General features: G+C 45.8%; 2 protein-coding genes across 3 annotated transcripts in view; one reads left to right on the top strand and one right to left on the bottom strand.

Annotated features, from left to right (window-relative positions):
• Positions 1 to 12,489: 12,489 nt before the first annotated feature.
• On the bottom strand, positions 12,490 to 15,981 carry PTRH2 (peptidyl-tRNA hydrolase 2). Its single transcript, XM_040336941.1, has 2 exons — positions 15,795 to 15,981; positions 12,490 to 13,122 (listed from the first exon to the last, which is right to left on the bottom strand). Exon 2 carries the CDS (start codon positions 13,110 to 13,112, stop codon positions 12,597 to 12,599), a length of 516 nt encoding a protein of 171 aa, XP_040192875.1. The 5' UTR covers positions 13,113 to 13,122; positions 15,795 to 15,981; the 3' UTR covers positions 12,490 to 12,596.
• A 23-nt stretch (positions 15,982 to 16,004) lies between these two features.
• VMP1 (vacuole membrane protein 1) overlaps positions 16,005 to 17,256 on the top strand; it is a 187,406-nt gene continuing 186,154 nt past the window's right edge. Inside the window, exon 1 of one of the 2 annotated variants that reach the window (XM_040336940.1) lies at positions 16,005 to 16,092. The gene's annotated coding sequence lies outside the window, so the exon portion shown is untranslated. Of the gene's footprint in view, positions 16,134 to 17,256 lie in introns of both variants that reach the window. The other variant, XM_040336939.1, reaches the window with a different exon arrangement.

The raw sequence follows: 17,256 nt of genomic DNA, 5'->3' as shown, positions 1-17,256 counted from the left end.
GTGCTTCACTAATACAGAGCACATTCACCGGGAAGGAGCATGTGGCTGGTAATTTGGATTTTACTGCCCCTTCCCCCATCCTGGCACCCAAGGGTGACTGAAGCCAGCCCTGCCAACCAGCATGGTCTGGAGATGGGGTTCCTGTCCCTAGGGGTAATGGGGTCCTTGTCCCTAGGTGAGAAGGGGTCCCTGTCCCCATCACTCCCATAGTGTTCTCTGCCCCATCCCCCCATAGTAAGTTTCCTGTGCCCCCCCAAAGCAGTGTCCTCTGTCCCCTGCACCCCCCCATTGTAGTGTCCTCTGTCCCCCCCCCCCCATAGTGTCCTCTGTATCCTCGATAGTGTCCTCTGTCCCCACCATAGTGTCCTCTGCCCCCCCCCCCATAGTGTCCTCTGTATCCTGGATAGTGTCCTCTGTCCCCGCCATAGTGTCCTCTGTCCCCCCCCCTCCATAGTACCCCCCAGAGAAACGTCAGCCGAGAGCAGGCTTTAGCCCACTGTCAGCTGAAAAGGGGCTACAGGAGTGCAGAACGAACTGCACTCCTGTGATCCGTAGGAGAAGTATACCCAAAAAAGCTTTGGCCATACTTCTCCAATAAGGAGCAGTGCTTCCCTCAGTGTAAAACTGTAAATGTTTATCCATGTTACCTGCATCAGATTTTTTGCTACGCTCCCTGCTCTCACTAGGGCAGGGTCACCTTCCTCCCATTTTAAATGCCCCTATCCATTGTAAATGGAACTACTGTCCCCCTGTAAGAAAAGAAAGAAAAGCGGGCAGCCAGCCTGACTTTTTGTCATTCATTTTTTTATTTTATTTTTGCATCTGAACATTGATGATTTCCTGTAGTCTCCAATTCCTATCTACACACACTTACTCCAGAGAGGCAGCTGTACATCATTGCTCAGTGTGGGCTGCCTACTAGTGATAACTGTAGAATATTCCTATGCAAGGGTATGTGACAGGGTGACAACACAGGCACATACATGGGAGAGGAGGACATAGCAGTGTCACTCCAGAACAGGAAGTGATTGGATAAGGAATTTCATTGCAGGATCACCACGCTGTAGATTTAAAGAGACTGAATATGGCTTTTGAAATGTCATTAAAGCCTAAGTTTACCTAAAAAAAAAAAAAAAAAAAAAAAACAGCACAAGAGACATTACTTACCTTCAGTAAGATGTCTCTTCTGCTGCTGTGTCCTCCTTTAGCTGAAATCTTCCTCCTCCGATGCCCCAACCCCCAACCCCACAGTCGTAATCTTCAGGTGTGGTATGGGTTAAAAGAACTATGGGGCTGTGACAGGCACTCCACATGAGTGCCCAACTATGCCCGTCCCTTCCTTCACCCAGATCCTCTATTTATAGAAACTGGGACTTTAGCTTCTATGAATGAAACACGATCTATGAATGGACGGGAGGTGGAGATTTCCATCATCGCCCATCCTTCATTCATAGACCATTTTTCATTTATGGAAGCTGTAGTAATAACTTCTATGACCCTAGCATCTGGGTAGAATCTGTCTGCTGCAATGTCGCAGTACCGCTAAAAATCGCAGATCACTGCTATTACTAGTAAAAATATATATGTATAGAAAATGCAACATAACTTTTGCACAAACCAATCAATATACGCTTGTGGGGCCGCATCAGCATTATGATTGCCTTCAAAAGGGCCGGTTGTATTTGCAAGATTAGATGTCCAGCGCATCCCCTTCCCATATATTAGATGTCAAGAGCCACCCCACCATCAGAAGTTGAGTCCCCCACTCTCCCTTACATCACAGTGCACCCCTCTTTCCTTATGCTGCTGCTAGGAAGAAGCTGGATGCATTGCTTGAAACCAGAAATTAGGGGTCTGGAGGAGGACCAGAGGAGGTCTGGAGCTCTCCTGCAGCTAGAGAGGTGCGAGGGCCACATGAAATGGCCTGGAGGGCCGGATTTGGCCCACGGGCCTTGTGTTTGACACCTGTGGTCTAAACTGATGAAGAAGTTTGTTTTTTTAAAAACATTTTTGGGGATATTTATCATAGCAAAAAATAGTTTTTTATTTTTTCAAAACTGTCGCTCTATTTATTTGTTTATAGCGCAAAAAATTAAAACCGCAGAGGTGATCATATACCACCAAAAGAAAGCTCTATTTATGTGAACATCAATTTTGTTTGGGTACAGTGTCACATGACCACGCAATTATCAGTTAAAGCGACGCAGTGCAGTTTCGCAAAAAATGGCCTGGTCATTAACCGGTTAACGCCCGCCGCATGTACATATACATCCACAGAATGGCACGTACAGGCATATGGGCGTACATGTACGTCCCCGCCTTTCCGCGGTTCGGGGGTCCGATCGGGACCCCCCCCCCTCGGTACATGCGGCGGTCGGTAACCTGCGGGGAGCGACCCGGGACGAGGGCACGGCTATTCGTTTCTAGCCGCCCCCTCGCGATCGCTCCCTGGAGCTGAAGAACGGGAAGAGCCGTATGTAAACAGGTGCTTCACTGTGGCGGCTGCATCGATCGAGTGATCCCTTTTATAGGGAGACTCGATCGATGACGTCAGACCTACAGCCACACCCCCCTACAGTTGTAAACACACACTAGGTGAACCCTAACTCCTTCAGCGCCCCCTGTGGTTAAGTCCGAAACTGCAACTGTCATTTTCACAATAAACAATGCAATTTAAATGCATTTTTTGCTGTGAAAATGACAATGGTCCCAAAAATTGTCCAAAGTGTCCGCCATAATGTCGCAGTCACAAAAAAAATCGCTGATCGCCGCCATTAGTAGTAAAAAAAAAAATAATAATAATAAAACTATCCCCTATTTTGTAAACGCTATAAATTTTGCGCAAACCAATCGATAAATGCTTATTGCGATTTTTTTTTTTTTACTAAAAATAGGTAGAAGAATACGTATCGGCCTAAACTGAGGGAAAAACATTTTTTATATATGTTTTGGTGGATATTTATTATAGCAAAAAGTAAAAAATATTGAATTTTTTTCAAAATTGTCGCTCTATTTTTGTTTATAGCGCAAAAAATAAAAACCGCAGAGGTGATCAAATACCACCAAAAAAAAAGCTCTATTTGTGGGGAAAAAAGGACGCCAATTTTGTTTGGGAGCCACGTCGCACGACCGCGCAATTGTCTGTTAAAGCGACGCAGTGCTGAATCGCAAAACCTGGCCTGGGCATTTAGCTGCCTAAAGGTCCGGGGCTTAAGTGGTTAAGCAGGAAAATCTTCCGGGGCTGAAGTGGTTAAACACGTTCAAGGCTCGGTTCACGTATGTTAAATCGGATGCGTTTTGACCCACATTGCATGTGAACAGGTTTTCAGTGGAGTCGGTTCACACATGACCAGGGCAGCCGCAGTCAAATTTTTGAAAAAAGTCTTATTGCGATTTTAGGTCCGGTTCAGGTGCATTTTCAAGTTAAAATTTGCACCTGAACCAATGAACAAAGCTGCACCAAACTCCTTTTAAAAACTGACTGCGAACCGCAGCCACCATGTGAGAACCTAGCCTAAATTATGAGACTTGAGTTCCCATTCACACCTGTGTGATTTTACGTGTACTGGCTGATGCATGACAATGCAGGATAGGAAGCTTGCCATTCATTTTTATGAGGCTCATTCACACCTGTGCAATTCTCTTACTTGTATCTTGGGGGAAAAAAAAGACAGGTGTTTTTTTTTTTGTGCGACAATGTTTGTTTTTTGTCCCATATATTTCAATAGGAGCGCATGAAAAACACATAAAGGGCTCATGTACACTACAGCTTTTGTATGTTTTTTATGCCAAAGATCCTAAACTCAACTCCATGTACACAAAGGCTTTTACTAGAGTTTAGAAGCTGCTGTGGTTAGGGGAGGTTCCCTCTCAGGAACATAGAAGAATCGCATTCAGGATAGGAACGCTTTGACCGCTGGCCACAAAATTGCAACACGGTTTTGCAGCGTTTTCACATGCCCAGTGGTCAACATAGTCTATGTGTAGATGAGCCCTAGACTCGTCTAAACTTTGTACAAAGAACCCTCTATTTAAAGCTTTTTTTTTCTTCCAAGGGAACTGCCATTTTTTTTATGCCCAGTGTGCATGAAGCCAAAAAAGTAGACACTAAACTATGTACCTAGCCTTAGTCGTTGGGTTTTAATGTAGATTAATATAACAAAGTGCAAATTAGAATTAAGAATGAAAACATGACGTCAGTAAACAAAACAAACACAAGAGGGCGCTTCAATCTAGGTATAGCAATTCACTAATGTAGCACTTACTAGTTAAAGTGATTGTAAAGTCTCGTTATTTTTTGCAGTGGTTTTGCACAGTGACTTGGATTCTCCTCTTCTCAGGTCCCTCTTCTGTGATCCTGGCCCCTCCCTCCTGCTGAGTGCCCCCTACAGCAAGCAGCTTGCTATGGGGGGCACCCGAGCCGAGTTGCAGCTTCCAGTGTCAATTCAGACACAGAGCTGTGGCCCGGTCTCATCCCCTTTTCTCTCCTCATCAGCTGACTGACTTTGAGAGCAGCGGGAGCCAATGGTGCTGCACTGCTGTCTCAGCTAATGAGAAGGGGAGTCCCAGGCAGCCGAGACACTCCTGCAACATTTCTGGATAGAGAGAGACCTCAGGTAGGTGTTAGGGGGGCTGCTGCACACAGAAGGCTTTTTATCTTGATGCATAGAATGCATTCGGATAAAAAAAACCTTCTGCCTTTACAATCACTTTAAAGCTGTTGCGCTGATATCCAGGCATTGGAAATCGCCCAATCTCCCTACTATTACTGTCCTATGAGGCTGCATGACCCTAAATCTGGACAGTGTTGATTAGCGCTGTGCTGATCACAGGGAAAAAAAAACTCTCTATCAATATACACCAAACTGAGCATGTGCAGAGTGCCCCCAAGGCTCTGTGCTTTCAGATGGATTGGAGACAGTAGAAGGGAGGAATCAGAGCAGGCAGTATCAAACACAATGCAGAGGATTAACCCCTTAGGTTCCACAGCAAGTACAACAAGCATGCTTTAGCGCATATAGAGACTGATATTACTGGTTTAGTAACACTTTAATCACATGGACGGCTTAGTCTCTGACCCAACTATAATTCTTCCTTTTTGTGTATGGGAGTAAAATGATGATAATCTGTTTGCTGTGTTCGGAGCCATGGAACATGTTCTGTATTATTGACACAATATATGAGGTTTCATGACTTCGCTAGCACACTGTATTGATGTCTTTGTTTTCGTTAGAACGTTTTATTGCATTTTCAATTTTAAAAAGATATGTTGGGCTGGTAGCCCTTAGTGAATATAGTGGGACCTGCAGTCAGTTATACATCCTGGGCGTTATATAGTTACAGTATCCGTTCCTCCTTTATTCCTACAATCACAGCATCTGGCAAAGAGAAGTTCTCAAAAACCAACTTCCTTTGCACCTCTGAGATGAAACTGATTACTAAGAAATACAAAGGAAGCAGATGTTGGAAGATGTGAAAAAGCAAGTCACCATAAATCCATGTTTTTTTTTTAGGAACACCTATGTTTTACCATGCTCACCAATCAATGCTGTACTATGATAGCCTCTCTTTATCCCACTGAAATCTGTCCCTATCCTCAAAGGGCTTATTGGTTGCATTAGCCTTCCAGGTAAAAGCTTTCCACTCTTGCCTGTAGCGCTGTAACTTATTTAGATCCGTTTAAGGATCTGTTCATTTTTCTTTTATCAACTAGATGCGATTTTTTTTATAGTGATTGTAAATGAAAATATTTTTTAAATAGTAAAAAAATTAACAAACGTGTCATATTTACCTGCTCTGTGCAGTGGTTTTGCACATAGCAGCCCTGATTCTCCTCTTCTCAGGCCCCTTCCCCCTGTAGAGTGCCCCCAAAGCAAACCACCTGCTGTGGTGGCACTTGTGCGTGCTTGCTCTCAAGCTGGCTCTCTGCTTGGCCCCACCTTACTGGTTGTGATTGCCAGCAGCGGGAGCCAATGGCTCTTGCTGCTGCATCTCAGCCAATTAGGAGGGAGAGCCTCGGGTACCGTGCATATCCCTGGATCAAAATCAGGCTTAGGTAAGTATTAGAGAGGGGGGAAAGGGGGGTTGCACACTGAAGATTTTCTACCTTCATACATAGAATGCATGAAGGTAAAAAAAAAAAAATTCAGCCTTTACAACCACTTTGAGCTCTTGCTTTTTTATTCCATATGACTTCCTTTTCCTTTTGGAGCAATGTCCTTACCAGTTCATAGATGCAATGGCTGCATTTGTTTGTTTTTTAGGCTTTCTTTCCTTTATTTTCATCTGGTGAGTCTGTTTTTCAAAAGAACAAGCTCTTTTGTGGATGTGGGTGACCACACACAAAAATCAACACAATAGTACACAATTAATTGTGTACAATTGCCATGTGATCTGCTGATTGGCCACAGTGATCAGTGGCCCAGGACACTGATCTGTCATCCACCGGACAAAGTGTGTGACAGATCACGCTGCAGCATGGCACAATCTTGGGAGGAAATAATAATATGACGTGTGTAGCAGAGGGAGCTTGGAAAAGTCCTGTTGAGGGTTTACCCATCTCCTAGGCTCCTCTCATACACATTTAGAGGATTTATTAATCCACATTCAAGTTCGGGTTTTGCTCCTCTCCCCTGGAGCAATTTATACTCACCTGGAACCTGCAGTCAGTGCTCTCAAACCTGGGAAACAGACAAGTTGTGTCTGGAAGAGCCGAAAGGTTGGTGTAAGCTGTAAGGCTGGATTCCCACCTATGCATTTTTAGTGCATTTTGCAAATTTGCACTACAGAACGTGTTCTATAGGAAACTATGTTAAATGGACTGTAGTACAAATCTGCAAAATGCGAAAAGCACTAAAACTGCATCCGTGGAGACTGACAAGCATTAGGTTTGCTCAGCCCGATAGTCAGGATTCCGGTTTGTGTAGTTAATTCTGGGACATGGCTAGGATTTTGGCTTTGACATTTTGCCCTGTTACTTTGTGGAACACTGTACAGCACCTGTAAATAGACTTGTAAATCGCACGAATAAACACAGCACTGTTTGTCACTACGTCACTGGACTAGTATCTGTGCCTGAAAGTCATAGCTATGACTAAGCATTGTATTTCAATGTGAAACGCGTCAGCTGTTTATTTCCCACTGTATGCTGTTTTTTTTTTGTAGTGCTTTTTCTTTTACCCAATAAAGGGCACGTCTTTTTTAGATTTACGGCTGTCCATATACATTCTCTTTCCTTCCATGCTTCGTGCATTGCCAGCACCCGTTGGTTCTTGAGTGGACACTGATTGCCTTAGGAGAGACTGCCGCTCCAGGTGAGCACACCTATCCACTGGCCCTTTGGTAGCTTCTTGCTAAAGCTACCCGCAGGCCTCCACCATATGTGAGCTTGAGATAGGTGGCCGGTACGAAGCGCCCTGGGGTGAGCACACTTTCAGGCACAGATACTAGTCCAGTGACGTAGTGACAAACAGTGCTGCGTTTATTCGTGCGATTTACAAGTCTTGGAGGATGTCCTAAAAACAGTTGATGTCTAACGCTGCACAACAGCAAACAAACACTGTAGAACAAGTCAGTGCAGGACCAAACACAGGTGCTGATTTAGCAGAATCAACAGCAGATCAAGGCTGTTCAGGAACAGCCACAGATGCGGTTTGAAAAATGAGCTGCAGAACCTTCTGGTTACCCTCGAAAGAACCGTTTTAGGCTGGCCTAAAACCCAGTGGGCAGGACTGGTCTCCCCCTTACTGACTGGAGAATCACAGAAGGCCTATTATGATTTGGAAGCTACGGGATTATGAAAAAGTCAAGAAGGAAATTGACTAGGTGTACAATACACAACAAAAGATTCCAGCGCTCAATGGGTTAGAAAAGAGTCTTTCAGTAGCAGTAATGAAATAACGTAAACAGTTTATTCAATGTTGTTCATGTGGAATCAATGATCCTAATGTCAATGCAATAAGGATAATGAGAGGGATGGGAGAGGAATTTAAAAAAGGCTTACGGTATCGCTGAAGGTCCCCAGAGCAGCAGGGCGCCAACAGCATCCATGGATGGAAGGAACCTGGCAGTAAGGGTGGCGCCAATATCCCTGCTGTGCTAAAGCCTTGTACACACTCTTAGATTATCGGACGACCGATCGTCTGTTTTTTGTGACATGCTCGTCTCATGTCAAAGTGAAGAGGTTACTCAGAATAGGAACATTTCCATACGACGGAATACAACATCAGAAGTGACATAACATGTTGAATAGATATGTATTATTTCATTTGAGCATGTCATGTTGTACAAAAAACATACTAATGAAACGAAAATCAGACGTTGAGCTTTGTCTGCCGAAAAAACTAAATCAGCTGTCGAAAGCACCGTACTAACAATCCGAAAATCGGCAGACAGCTTGTTGTACAAATTATTCCATCAGATTTTCATAGTGTGTATGGGCTTTAAACCGGGCGAAGGGCCCGCTCACTGGCGTGCTGAGGGTAGCCGGGCGTGCTAATGATTGAGAAGGGGGAGGCAGTGGTCTGCGGAAAGATGGAACTCTATTCTCCATGTGTCAGGGCCCCGAGCCAGCTGGCGGGGAATGGGGTGAAACTGCGGTCCACAAATAGATGTCAAGATTAATTTAAAAAAGGCTTACGGTATCGCTGAAGGTCCCCAGAGCAGCAGGGAGCCAACGGCCTCCCTGGATGGAATTAACCTGGCAGTAATGGAGGCGCCAATATCCCTGCTGTGCTAAATTGAACCAGGTGCCCGGCGCACTGAAGGTAGCTAGGCATGCTGGTGATGGAGGAGGGGGAGGCAGCGGTCCGCCGAAAGATGGAACTCTATTCTCCACGTGTCAGGGCGCCGAGCCGGCTAGCGTGCTGATGGGGGATGTGGTGAAGCCACGGTCCACAAGTGGATGTCATGCCGCTCTCTCCTGATGGTACCAGGCAGGTATGTGGCTGCTCCCAGGTGTGGGTAGGAGTACCCTGTGCCAGATGTGGAAGCTGAGAGGAGGGATTCAAAGCCAGGCAGGCTGGCGTGGATGGCGTGCAGTGCTGGTAGGAGCTGTAGTAGCTGGATGGGCTTGGGGACCAGCATGACCTGCAAGGTTCTCGGTTGACGCGACGACGCGCACATGCACTTTGTCAAAGTCCGAAACGCGTCATCACAGCAACCAAGTAGCTTGCGGGTCATGCTTGTCCCCAAACCCATCCAGTTACTACAACTCCTACCAGCGCTGCACGCCATCCACGCCAGCCTGCTCGGCTTTGGTTCCACACCTGGGAGAAGCCACACGCCTGCCTGGTACCATCAGGAGAGAGCGGCTTGACACCAATTTGCGGACCGCGGCTTCACCACATCCCCCCGTCAGCCGGCTCGGCACCCTGACACGTGGAGAATAGCGTTCCATCTTTCAGCTGACCGCTGCCTCCCCCTCCTCCAACACCAGCATGCCTAGCTACCCTCAGCGCGCTGGGCCCCTCGTCCGGTTTAGCACAGCAGGGATATTGGTGCCTCCCTTATTCCATCCAGGGAGGCTGTTCGCTCCCTGCTGCTCTGGGGACCTTTAGCGATACCGTAAGCCTTTTTTAAACTAATCTCTCATCCCTCCCATTATCCATATTGCATCGACATTAGGATCGTTGATTCCACATGAACAACATTGAATAAACCGTTTACGTTATTGCATTACTGCTACTGAGAGACCCATTGAGCGCTGGAATCTTTTGTTGTGTATTGTCCTCATCCATATCTTTCAGTTATGGTCGTTGTCCAGCTGCACTGGGTTCAGTTCCCACTGCACCAAATGTGATTCTTTTCACATACATATATGAAAACAGTTTAGCGCTGGTGACATTTGCTACTTTGGTGGTACAAGGACAGCAGGCCAGCAGCTGATCCTTCTAAGTGGAGAGGCCTTCACAATCGCAGATGTTCAACTTTATCCACCTGGTGCAAAAGTGGCTACAACCGGAGTCTCTGCCTGGGCCACAAATAGTAGAGTGTGTGGTCATAGATAGTTACCGGAGGTCTTTACCTATTCCACTGCAGAAGTGGGTGAGCCAAGGGGACTCCAAGTCAGCTAATAATCTGGTGGAGCTCATTGAGAGGTACTTTGCTGCTGAGAGCCTGGTCGCCATCTCTACAGCCTCACAGACTTTCCACCCAAAGCCTTGGTCTCTCCAGGCAACAGGTAAGACTGTTCCAGGGCAAGTGGGTGATAAGCATGGCAAGGAGACAGTGAAGAGGAGCAAAACCCGAGCTGGACCGAGGATTAGAAAGCTCTAAAATTGTACGAGAGGAGCCTGGGAGATATATAAACCCTGAGCTTTTCCAAGCTCCCTCTGAGACACTCTGCTACAGATAACAGTGCTCCCGCCTGGCCGTCATTTGTCTATAGGCCGAGAGGGAGGTGGTTAATAAACATTTGTGGTCATTATTATTAGGATTATGGTAGCTTGCCTATATTTTGTGTTTTATTTATAGAACCCAGCTCTTTCTGAACACCTTTTAGGTGCACTTAGTTTACACTGATAAGCCATAACATGTCCACTCACAGGTAAAGAGAATAAGATTGATTATCTTTTTACAATAGCACCTGAAAATGGGCGGGATATATTAGGCAGCAGGTGAACGTGTCCCTCAAGTTGATGTGTTGAAAGCACAAAAAAAAATAGGTAAGTGGAAAGATTTGAGTGACTTGGACAAGGGTTAGAGCATTCTACAAAATTACAGCTCCTGCTCTGCAGTAGTCAGGACCTACTAAAAGCGGTCCAAGGAAGGAAAACCAGTGAATCAACGACATGGGGGACCAATTGATGCACATAGGGAGTGAAGGCTGGCCCATGTAGTCCGATCCTAAAGAGCTATGGTAGCTTAAATTGCCGACAAAGTTATGGCTGGTTTCCGATAGGTGTCAAAACATACAGTTTATCACAGTTTATTGTGTATGGGGCTGCATAGTGGCAGGCTGGTGAGGGTGCCCATGCTGATCTGTATTCATGATAAAAAGCACCTATAATGGGCAATTGAGCATCAGAATTGGGCCATGGAGCACTGGAAGAAAGTGGCCTGGTCTGAGGAACACGAAGAGTCCAAGGTGTTGACTTAGCCTCCAAATTCTCCAGATCTCAATTAAATCGAGCAACTGTGAGATGTGCTCGAAAAACAAGTCTGATCCATGGTGGTCCCACCTCGCAACTTATGGGACTTAAAGAATATGCTACTGATGGCTTGGTGCCAGATAACACAGCATACCTTTAGAGGTCTAATGGAGTCCATGTCTTGGTGGGTTGTCATAATGTTATACTGATCGGTGTATCAAGCCCCTTTGTTGATTAGGACTGATCTGCTCTGTGTGCTTTAGATTCCTGTTCGTCCCCGCCCTCCACTTAAGCGAGTGTGTGTTTTACCTACAGGGTTCCCTTTGTCAATTTGTCTTAGAACCCGCACCAGTTTCTATTTTACCCTGAAATAGAAACTGGCATTGGTGGCACAGTTTTCTGGGTCAGGAAGTTTAGTTAATTCCCCAGTATGTGTTTATCACAGAGTTTTTTTTTTTTTACTAATCATACTTGCCACAGCAGATGGAGCATCAGACCGATGCTGCAGCTGTCCCCCGGCATCTCTGAGAACTAAGCCACCGAACACCGCCGATGGCTCGGTTCTCACTCCTCCCCATGCAGAACCATGCTGACTGTCAGCATCGCTTCTGCTTTCTGCGATCATTGGAGCGGCCGTCTTAGCGTGCCATCAATCAAGGCAGCTGGCGGATCCAGACTTGAAAGTCGGGATGACGCACTGCCTCGATTTATTGCAGTGACATCAGCAAAGAGCGGACTTCAGACCACTCTCTGCTGAAAACGGGTCACAGGAGTGCAAAATGATATGTACTCATGTGACCCATAGGAGAAGCCCAGCCTAAAAAGCTCAGGCTGGACTTCTCCTTTAAGGTTCTATTGGACAGGACAGGCACTGTAATAAAAGGAATACAAGAATATTTTAAAGCAGAGTCTTGCCTGCAAAAATAAAATAAAAGTCAGCAGCTACAAATACTGCAGCTGCTGACTTTTAAAAAAAGGACACTTACCTGTTCAGGGCACCCACGACATCCTCACCTGAAGCTGACCCGTCCCTTGGCTCTGGCATCTTCAATAAGGGAATTAGGAAGTGAAGCCTTGCTGCTTCACAGCCCGTTTCCTACCGAGCATGCACGAGTCGCGCGGCGTGTTCTGAATGGCCTCTGCTGTCTTCTGGGACAGGTGTCTACCAAAATACAGCAGGGGGGGATGGAAGAGGGGCCAGACAGACATGACGTAGATTCTTCAGCGCTCTTTTTTTCGGAAGTGGGAGCATACTGCAGTAACCCATACAAATGCAACTTTTCTTGTTTTTCTCCAAACTAAAAGTTTAATTTATCATACTTGTGTCAAAAAGACAAAACGTATGGGCTGTGGGTCTCACAACCATTTTTGGTTATAAAGTAACTTGGTAAAATTATGCCAAAATATGTAAAGTTTATTATCCTTATGTATTAGAAAACACTAAACAGGAGGGTGAAATAAGATGAATTAGGTCGTCATTTACTATTTTATTAAGTGACAGAAACCTCAATAGAGCTTTAAATGTCCAGTCACTTTATCAACTAAATCACTAGGACCAGGTCCCACACCAAGGACAGTTCTAGATCCTGGTGCGATTTGTGTGCGACCTGCATCCTGAATCAGACTGACAGCCAGTCCCAGCTGTTTTGCCTGGGTGAGAAGCTCAACCAAAGTATCTTCATCCGGAGCTTTCAGTACCACCTTGGGTTGCCCACAATATTCCCATTGCTTAAGTAATTCAGGATTTCTCTTAAGGAGCTGCTTGTAAGCGGATACCGCAGCATGTGAGCACTGTGCAGAAACTTTTCCCTTTCCCATTTTCAAATCGTTTCGGACAACTAGTACCATCTTGAACTCTCCGCCTTCTCCCATCACACTTGCTTCACTTCCTGCATCACTTCCTGATAATTTTGTTACATTCTTTGAACGGCCAACTCGACCACGCAGGCTCCAACCTAGTAAAACACCACAGGCTATTCCTGCTGCCAGCGACAGAGTTCCAGGGTTAGTGATGTAATCCATCTTTAATCACCTACAACAAAGCACACAAAACGTATTACTGAAAAGCTTTTAAATATTAGGATTTTTTCGGGATTTTGACTTAATTGGTCTAAAATGCGATCTGATCTTTATCTACGTCATAATATTAAAACAGACAGATGTTGATCGTCCACCTGCGGACACTGACAGATGTTTTGTGCACTGGTACAGATGTGATGGGGCACTGTGTCAGATGTTCATGGGACAGGGACAGTGGCGCTTGGTATACTGTGTGTGGGGATCTGTGACAGCTCTGTGTGAAAAATCATCCCTTACACACAGAGGCTGCAGATTCCCCCGTGCCCCCCTCCCCGCACTGAGCTCAGCGGGGAAAACGGTCACTGAGACACGTGTCTCCGTTTACACTGTGAAGGCTGTGATTGGACAAAGCCATCGGGCAAATCACAGCACCCATAGCCTGTTCTTAGCTGTGTGATCACTGCAGTGTGCGAAAACGCTTTTGGAGCGATGTATAGGTACATCAGCTCAGAACGACAAAGCTCCCACCCTACCATATATGTATTGTGGGTGGGTGGGAAGCGGGTTAAAGTAGAACTAAAGGCAATTTTTTTCCCCATTTTGGATAGTGAAAGGGTCAGATTTATTTTTTGCCATCTGTGTCCCATTGTGGAGATTTCTCTTCACTTCCTGTCCTATAGCCAAACAGGAAGTGAGAGGAAATCTCTGCACATTAAGGGAAATCCTTGGGGGATCCCCCGGGTCACCAGAACTAGTGTTCCACAGGGGAACATTTTCCCTCTATTACTTTTCTAGGGACAATGCAAAATTTGGGTATTTTTTTTTTTACTTTTATTAATGTTAAATAGGACAAATAGAAATAAAAACTGACAGGTGTTCTAATACTCTATCCAAAACAAAAAAAACAAAAAAAAAAGTGGGGGAGAGCTTTGCCTTTAGTTACAGTTATCCTTGAAATGACCCAGCCCTGCAGCAAGCCCCGATGTCTTATATTGACTTGTCCTCATTCTTAGAGATCTTTTTTTTCTGCAACCTTTTGGGAGCCAAAAGTGAGCATGTCTGCTGGGTCACACATTTCACAGAGCCTGCGTTCCATCAGATTAGGCGACCCGTCAGATTTTGTAACGGAAGTGACGTACCGTTACGGCCACCTTGGTACACCCAGCACTCGGGCACACTTGGCCTACAGTCTGAAGGCAGCAAAGCAGACATCTTTTTACACCCACCGAAGTATTGCATTTCACACTTATTCTTACCAGTGAACTCCACTTATATAGTGAAATTGAGTATTTAGAACGGCGTGACACTGTTTTGATGTTGAACATTAAAAGCAGTGGCAAGCCTGCTCATCTCACAGGTTTGCTAATCTCACAGAACACCGCTGATTTTAAAATTCAACATCAAAACAGTCTAATAAATTTCTAAATACTCAATTTCACTATTCAAGCTAAGTTTACTGGTAAAAATAAGTGTGAAATGCAAGACTTCGGTGGGTATAAAAAGATGTCCGCTTGGTGGACTTCAGACTGTAGGCGAGTGCTGGGTGTACCAAGGATTGCCGTGACAGGATGTCACTTCCATTACAAAATCTGACAGAACACATACCTTCTGAACTGCTTCAGTGATGTGAGGAGTTTAAGGAGGTACAGTCAGTACAGGAATCACTGCTTGCAGGTGTTCTGTCAGATTTGGCGACCCGTCAGAATTGGTAACGGAAGTGATGTTCCGTTGCTGCCATCTTGCTACACCCCGCACTCCTCCACAGTTACGATACACTGAGAAGGCGGCCAGCGGACATCTTGTTACACCCACCAAAGTTTCGCATTTGACAGTTATTTTTAAGAGGAAAACGGAGCTTATATGGTAAAATACAGTATTTGGAAATCCATCGGACTGTTTACTGTTGAATTATAAAAGCAGAGCTGTTCTGTCACATTAGCAAACCTGTGAGATCCGCAGGTTTGCCACTGCTTTTCAAATTCAACATCTAAACAGTCCGTTGGATTTCTAAATACTGTATTTCACTTTATAAGCTCCGTTTACTGTTAAGAACTGTAAAATGCAAAACCCCGGTGGGTGTAACAAGATTTCCACTTGCCCCCTTCTCTGTGTATCGTCACTGTGGAGGAGTGCGAGGTGTAGCAAGTGAACGTCACTGCCATTATCAATTCTGACGGGTCGCCATGTCCGACAGAACACAGGCAGCAAGGTACCATGGGACATGTAGTCCTTAGGAAATAGAACGTAAACGGCAGAGGAGAAGCTGCAAAGCATACTGGGAATCCAGGAAGTTGTGGGAATAGATGATCAGGCAGAACTCACAACAACATCTTGGGGATTTAGACTTTCGGATTGTCAAATACAGTTTGTATTATTAGAACACTGATGTTAGGTCTAGGCTGTGAATAAGATCTCCTTTAAGCCTTTCGTCCCCCCCCCCCCCCAATAATCCCAGCAGCTGTCAGTTAAAGACTGAATGTGAATGATAAGGTCTTAGCTAGCACATCCTCAATGAGTACCTTTTATCAGTGACAGGACGAGCATACAAGTAACTAACAGGACAAATAGCATAGCCTGCTCTATTGTACCATAACGTGTTTATATATGTTTCACCAGTGGCGTGCATACACTGGAGTACGCGAATTACACCGGTCAGGGACAGGCAGTGTGGGAAGATACACTCACCGGTAACTATCCGAACACACGTTGGTCTCCTCTCGCAGCTTCCTGGTACGCCGTCGCCTTCCAATGACGTCACGCCCGCTCATCGCCCTCGCTTTGTGTCCTTTCCTGGCACTGCCCGCCCGTCTATCGCTGCGCTCTGCTCCGTACAGCACGGTCCGGACACCGCTCGGTTATTCAGATTCCACTCGGAGGATTCCGACCACTCCGAGCCAGGCCGGTGGATAAGTGTCGGCCGCTGATGACATCATCGGGGAGGTGTTTGACAGCGCTGACGATAGTTCCGGTGGAGTGTGACCCGGTGAGTGTGACAGATCGAGAGTGAGAGGCTGCCGGTGGGAGGTGAGTGCGGATCGGGATGTGTGGGGACATGTCTGCCGTAGCAGGGACCCTGTGTGTGTGACAGTGATGTCTATTGGGGCTGCGTCATTCAGATGTCACCTCTGTCTACATGTGTGATTCTTATCGCTGCACGATGTCATCGCTCGTCCTCTGAGCACTGCGATCAGGATAAGGATGCCCATTCATCACCATTGTCCATAGACATCACATGATGAGGGAGGGGGTGACTGACACCCTCTGCACTGGTCACCAGACACTGGGTCTGTGAACAATGGGGGATCCGATGGACCCCTCCAACCCTAGAGTCTAGACACTTTATTGTGATTCGATTGCCCACAAATCCTGATGTTTCTGCTCTGCACACTGTCTAAGGGTCCATTCACATTCCTCACCTGGTTTTGCACATTGTGGCATGTATGGTTCTTATGACAATCATGTTGAATGAGCTGTCACCACATCACGGTACATGAAAATACTCACCTGTACGGTTTTCACTAACGCAGCTCATCATAGTACATAGAGTGTTCACATCAGTGCAATTTCACTGCCTATAGATGTGCATTAGGGTGCCAGTCACTCTGAATGAGCACACATATACCAGAGTGTCATTGTGCGGTGTGATCACAGCCTAAAAGTAAAGGATGTGCTGTCATTCATTCGAATGAACCCTTCAGGCGGTGGGGTGGTATAATAGGGGCAGAATGGGCACCAGCCCAGGGGCCCTGACTTCAGGCTCATAGGACTTGTTTGTTTAAGTTGCCCTTTAATTGTAGAATGCGATCACTGCGTTATGGTGCTGATTGGTTCTCTGTGATGATCTCATTCTGTGTTTGGTAATCCTTATGCCCCGTACACATGATCCAAAAATCGTACAAAAAAAAAATAGCGCTTTCGAATCGATCGTACGATAATTTGATCGTTTGTGCACTGCTTTCGATAGCCAATCACGACAGTTCATCCGATATTATCCAATGGTGCAAGCACGAAAATTTTCCTTGTGTGATACCAGATTGTGCGATTTTCATTTAATCAGTATTAGGGATGTTCGCACAGTCCACGTGCAGAGCCCACCAGGAAGTCGGCACGGTTTTGCGCTAATCACAGCCAGGCAGACATTGTCCCG

Source organism: Rana temporaria, chromosome 2 (assembly GCF_905171775.1).
Source record: "Rana temporaria chromosome 2, aRanTem1.1, whole genome shotgun sequence".
In the NCBI taxonomy this organism is placed as follows: domain Eukaryota; kingdom Metazoa; phylum Chordata; class Amphibia; order Anura; family Ranidae; genus Rana; species Rana temporaria.
This window is presented reverse-complemented; position numbering and strand designations above follow the sequence as displayed.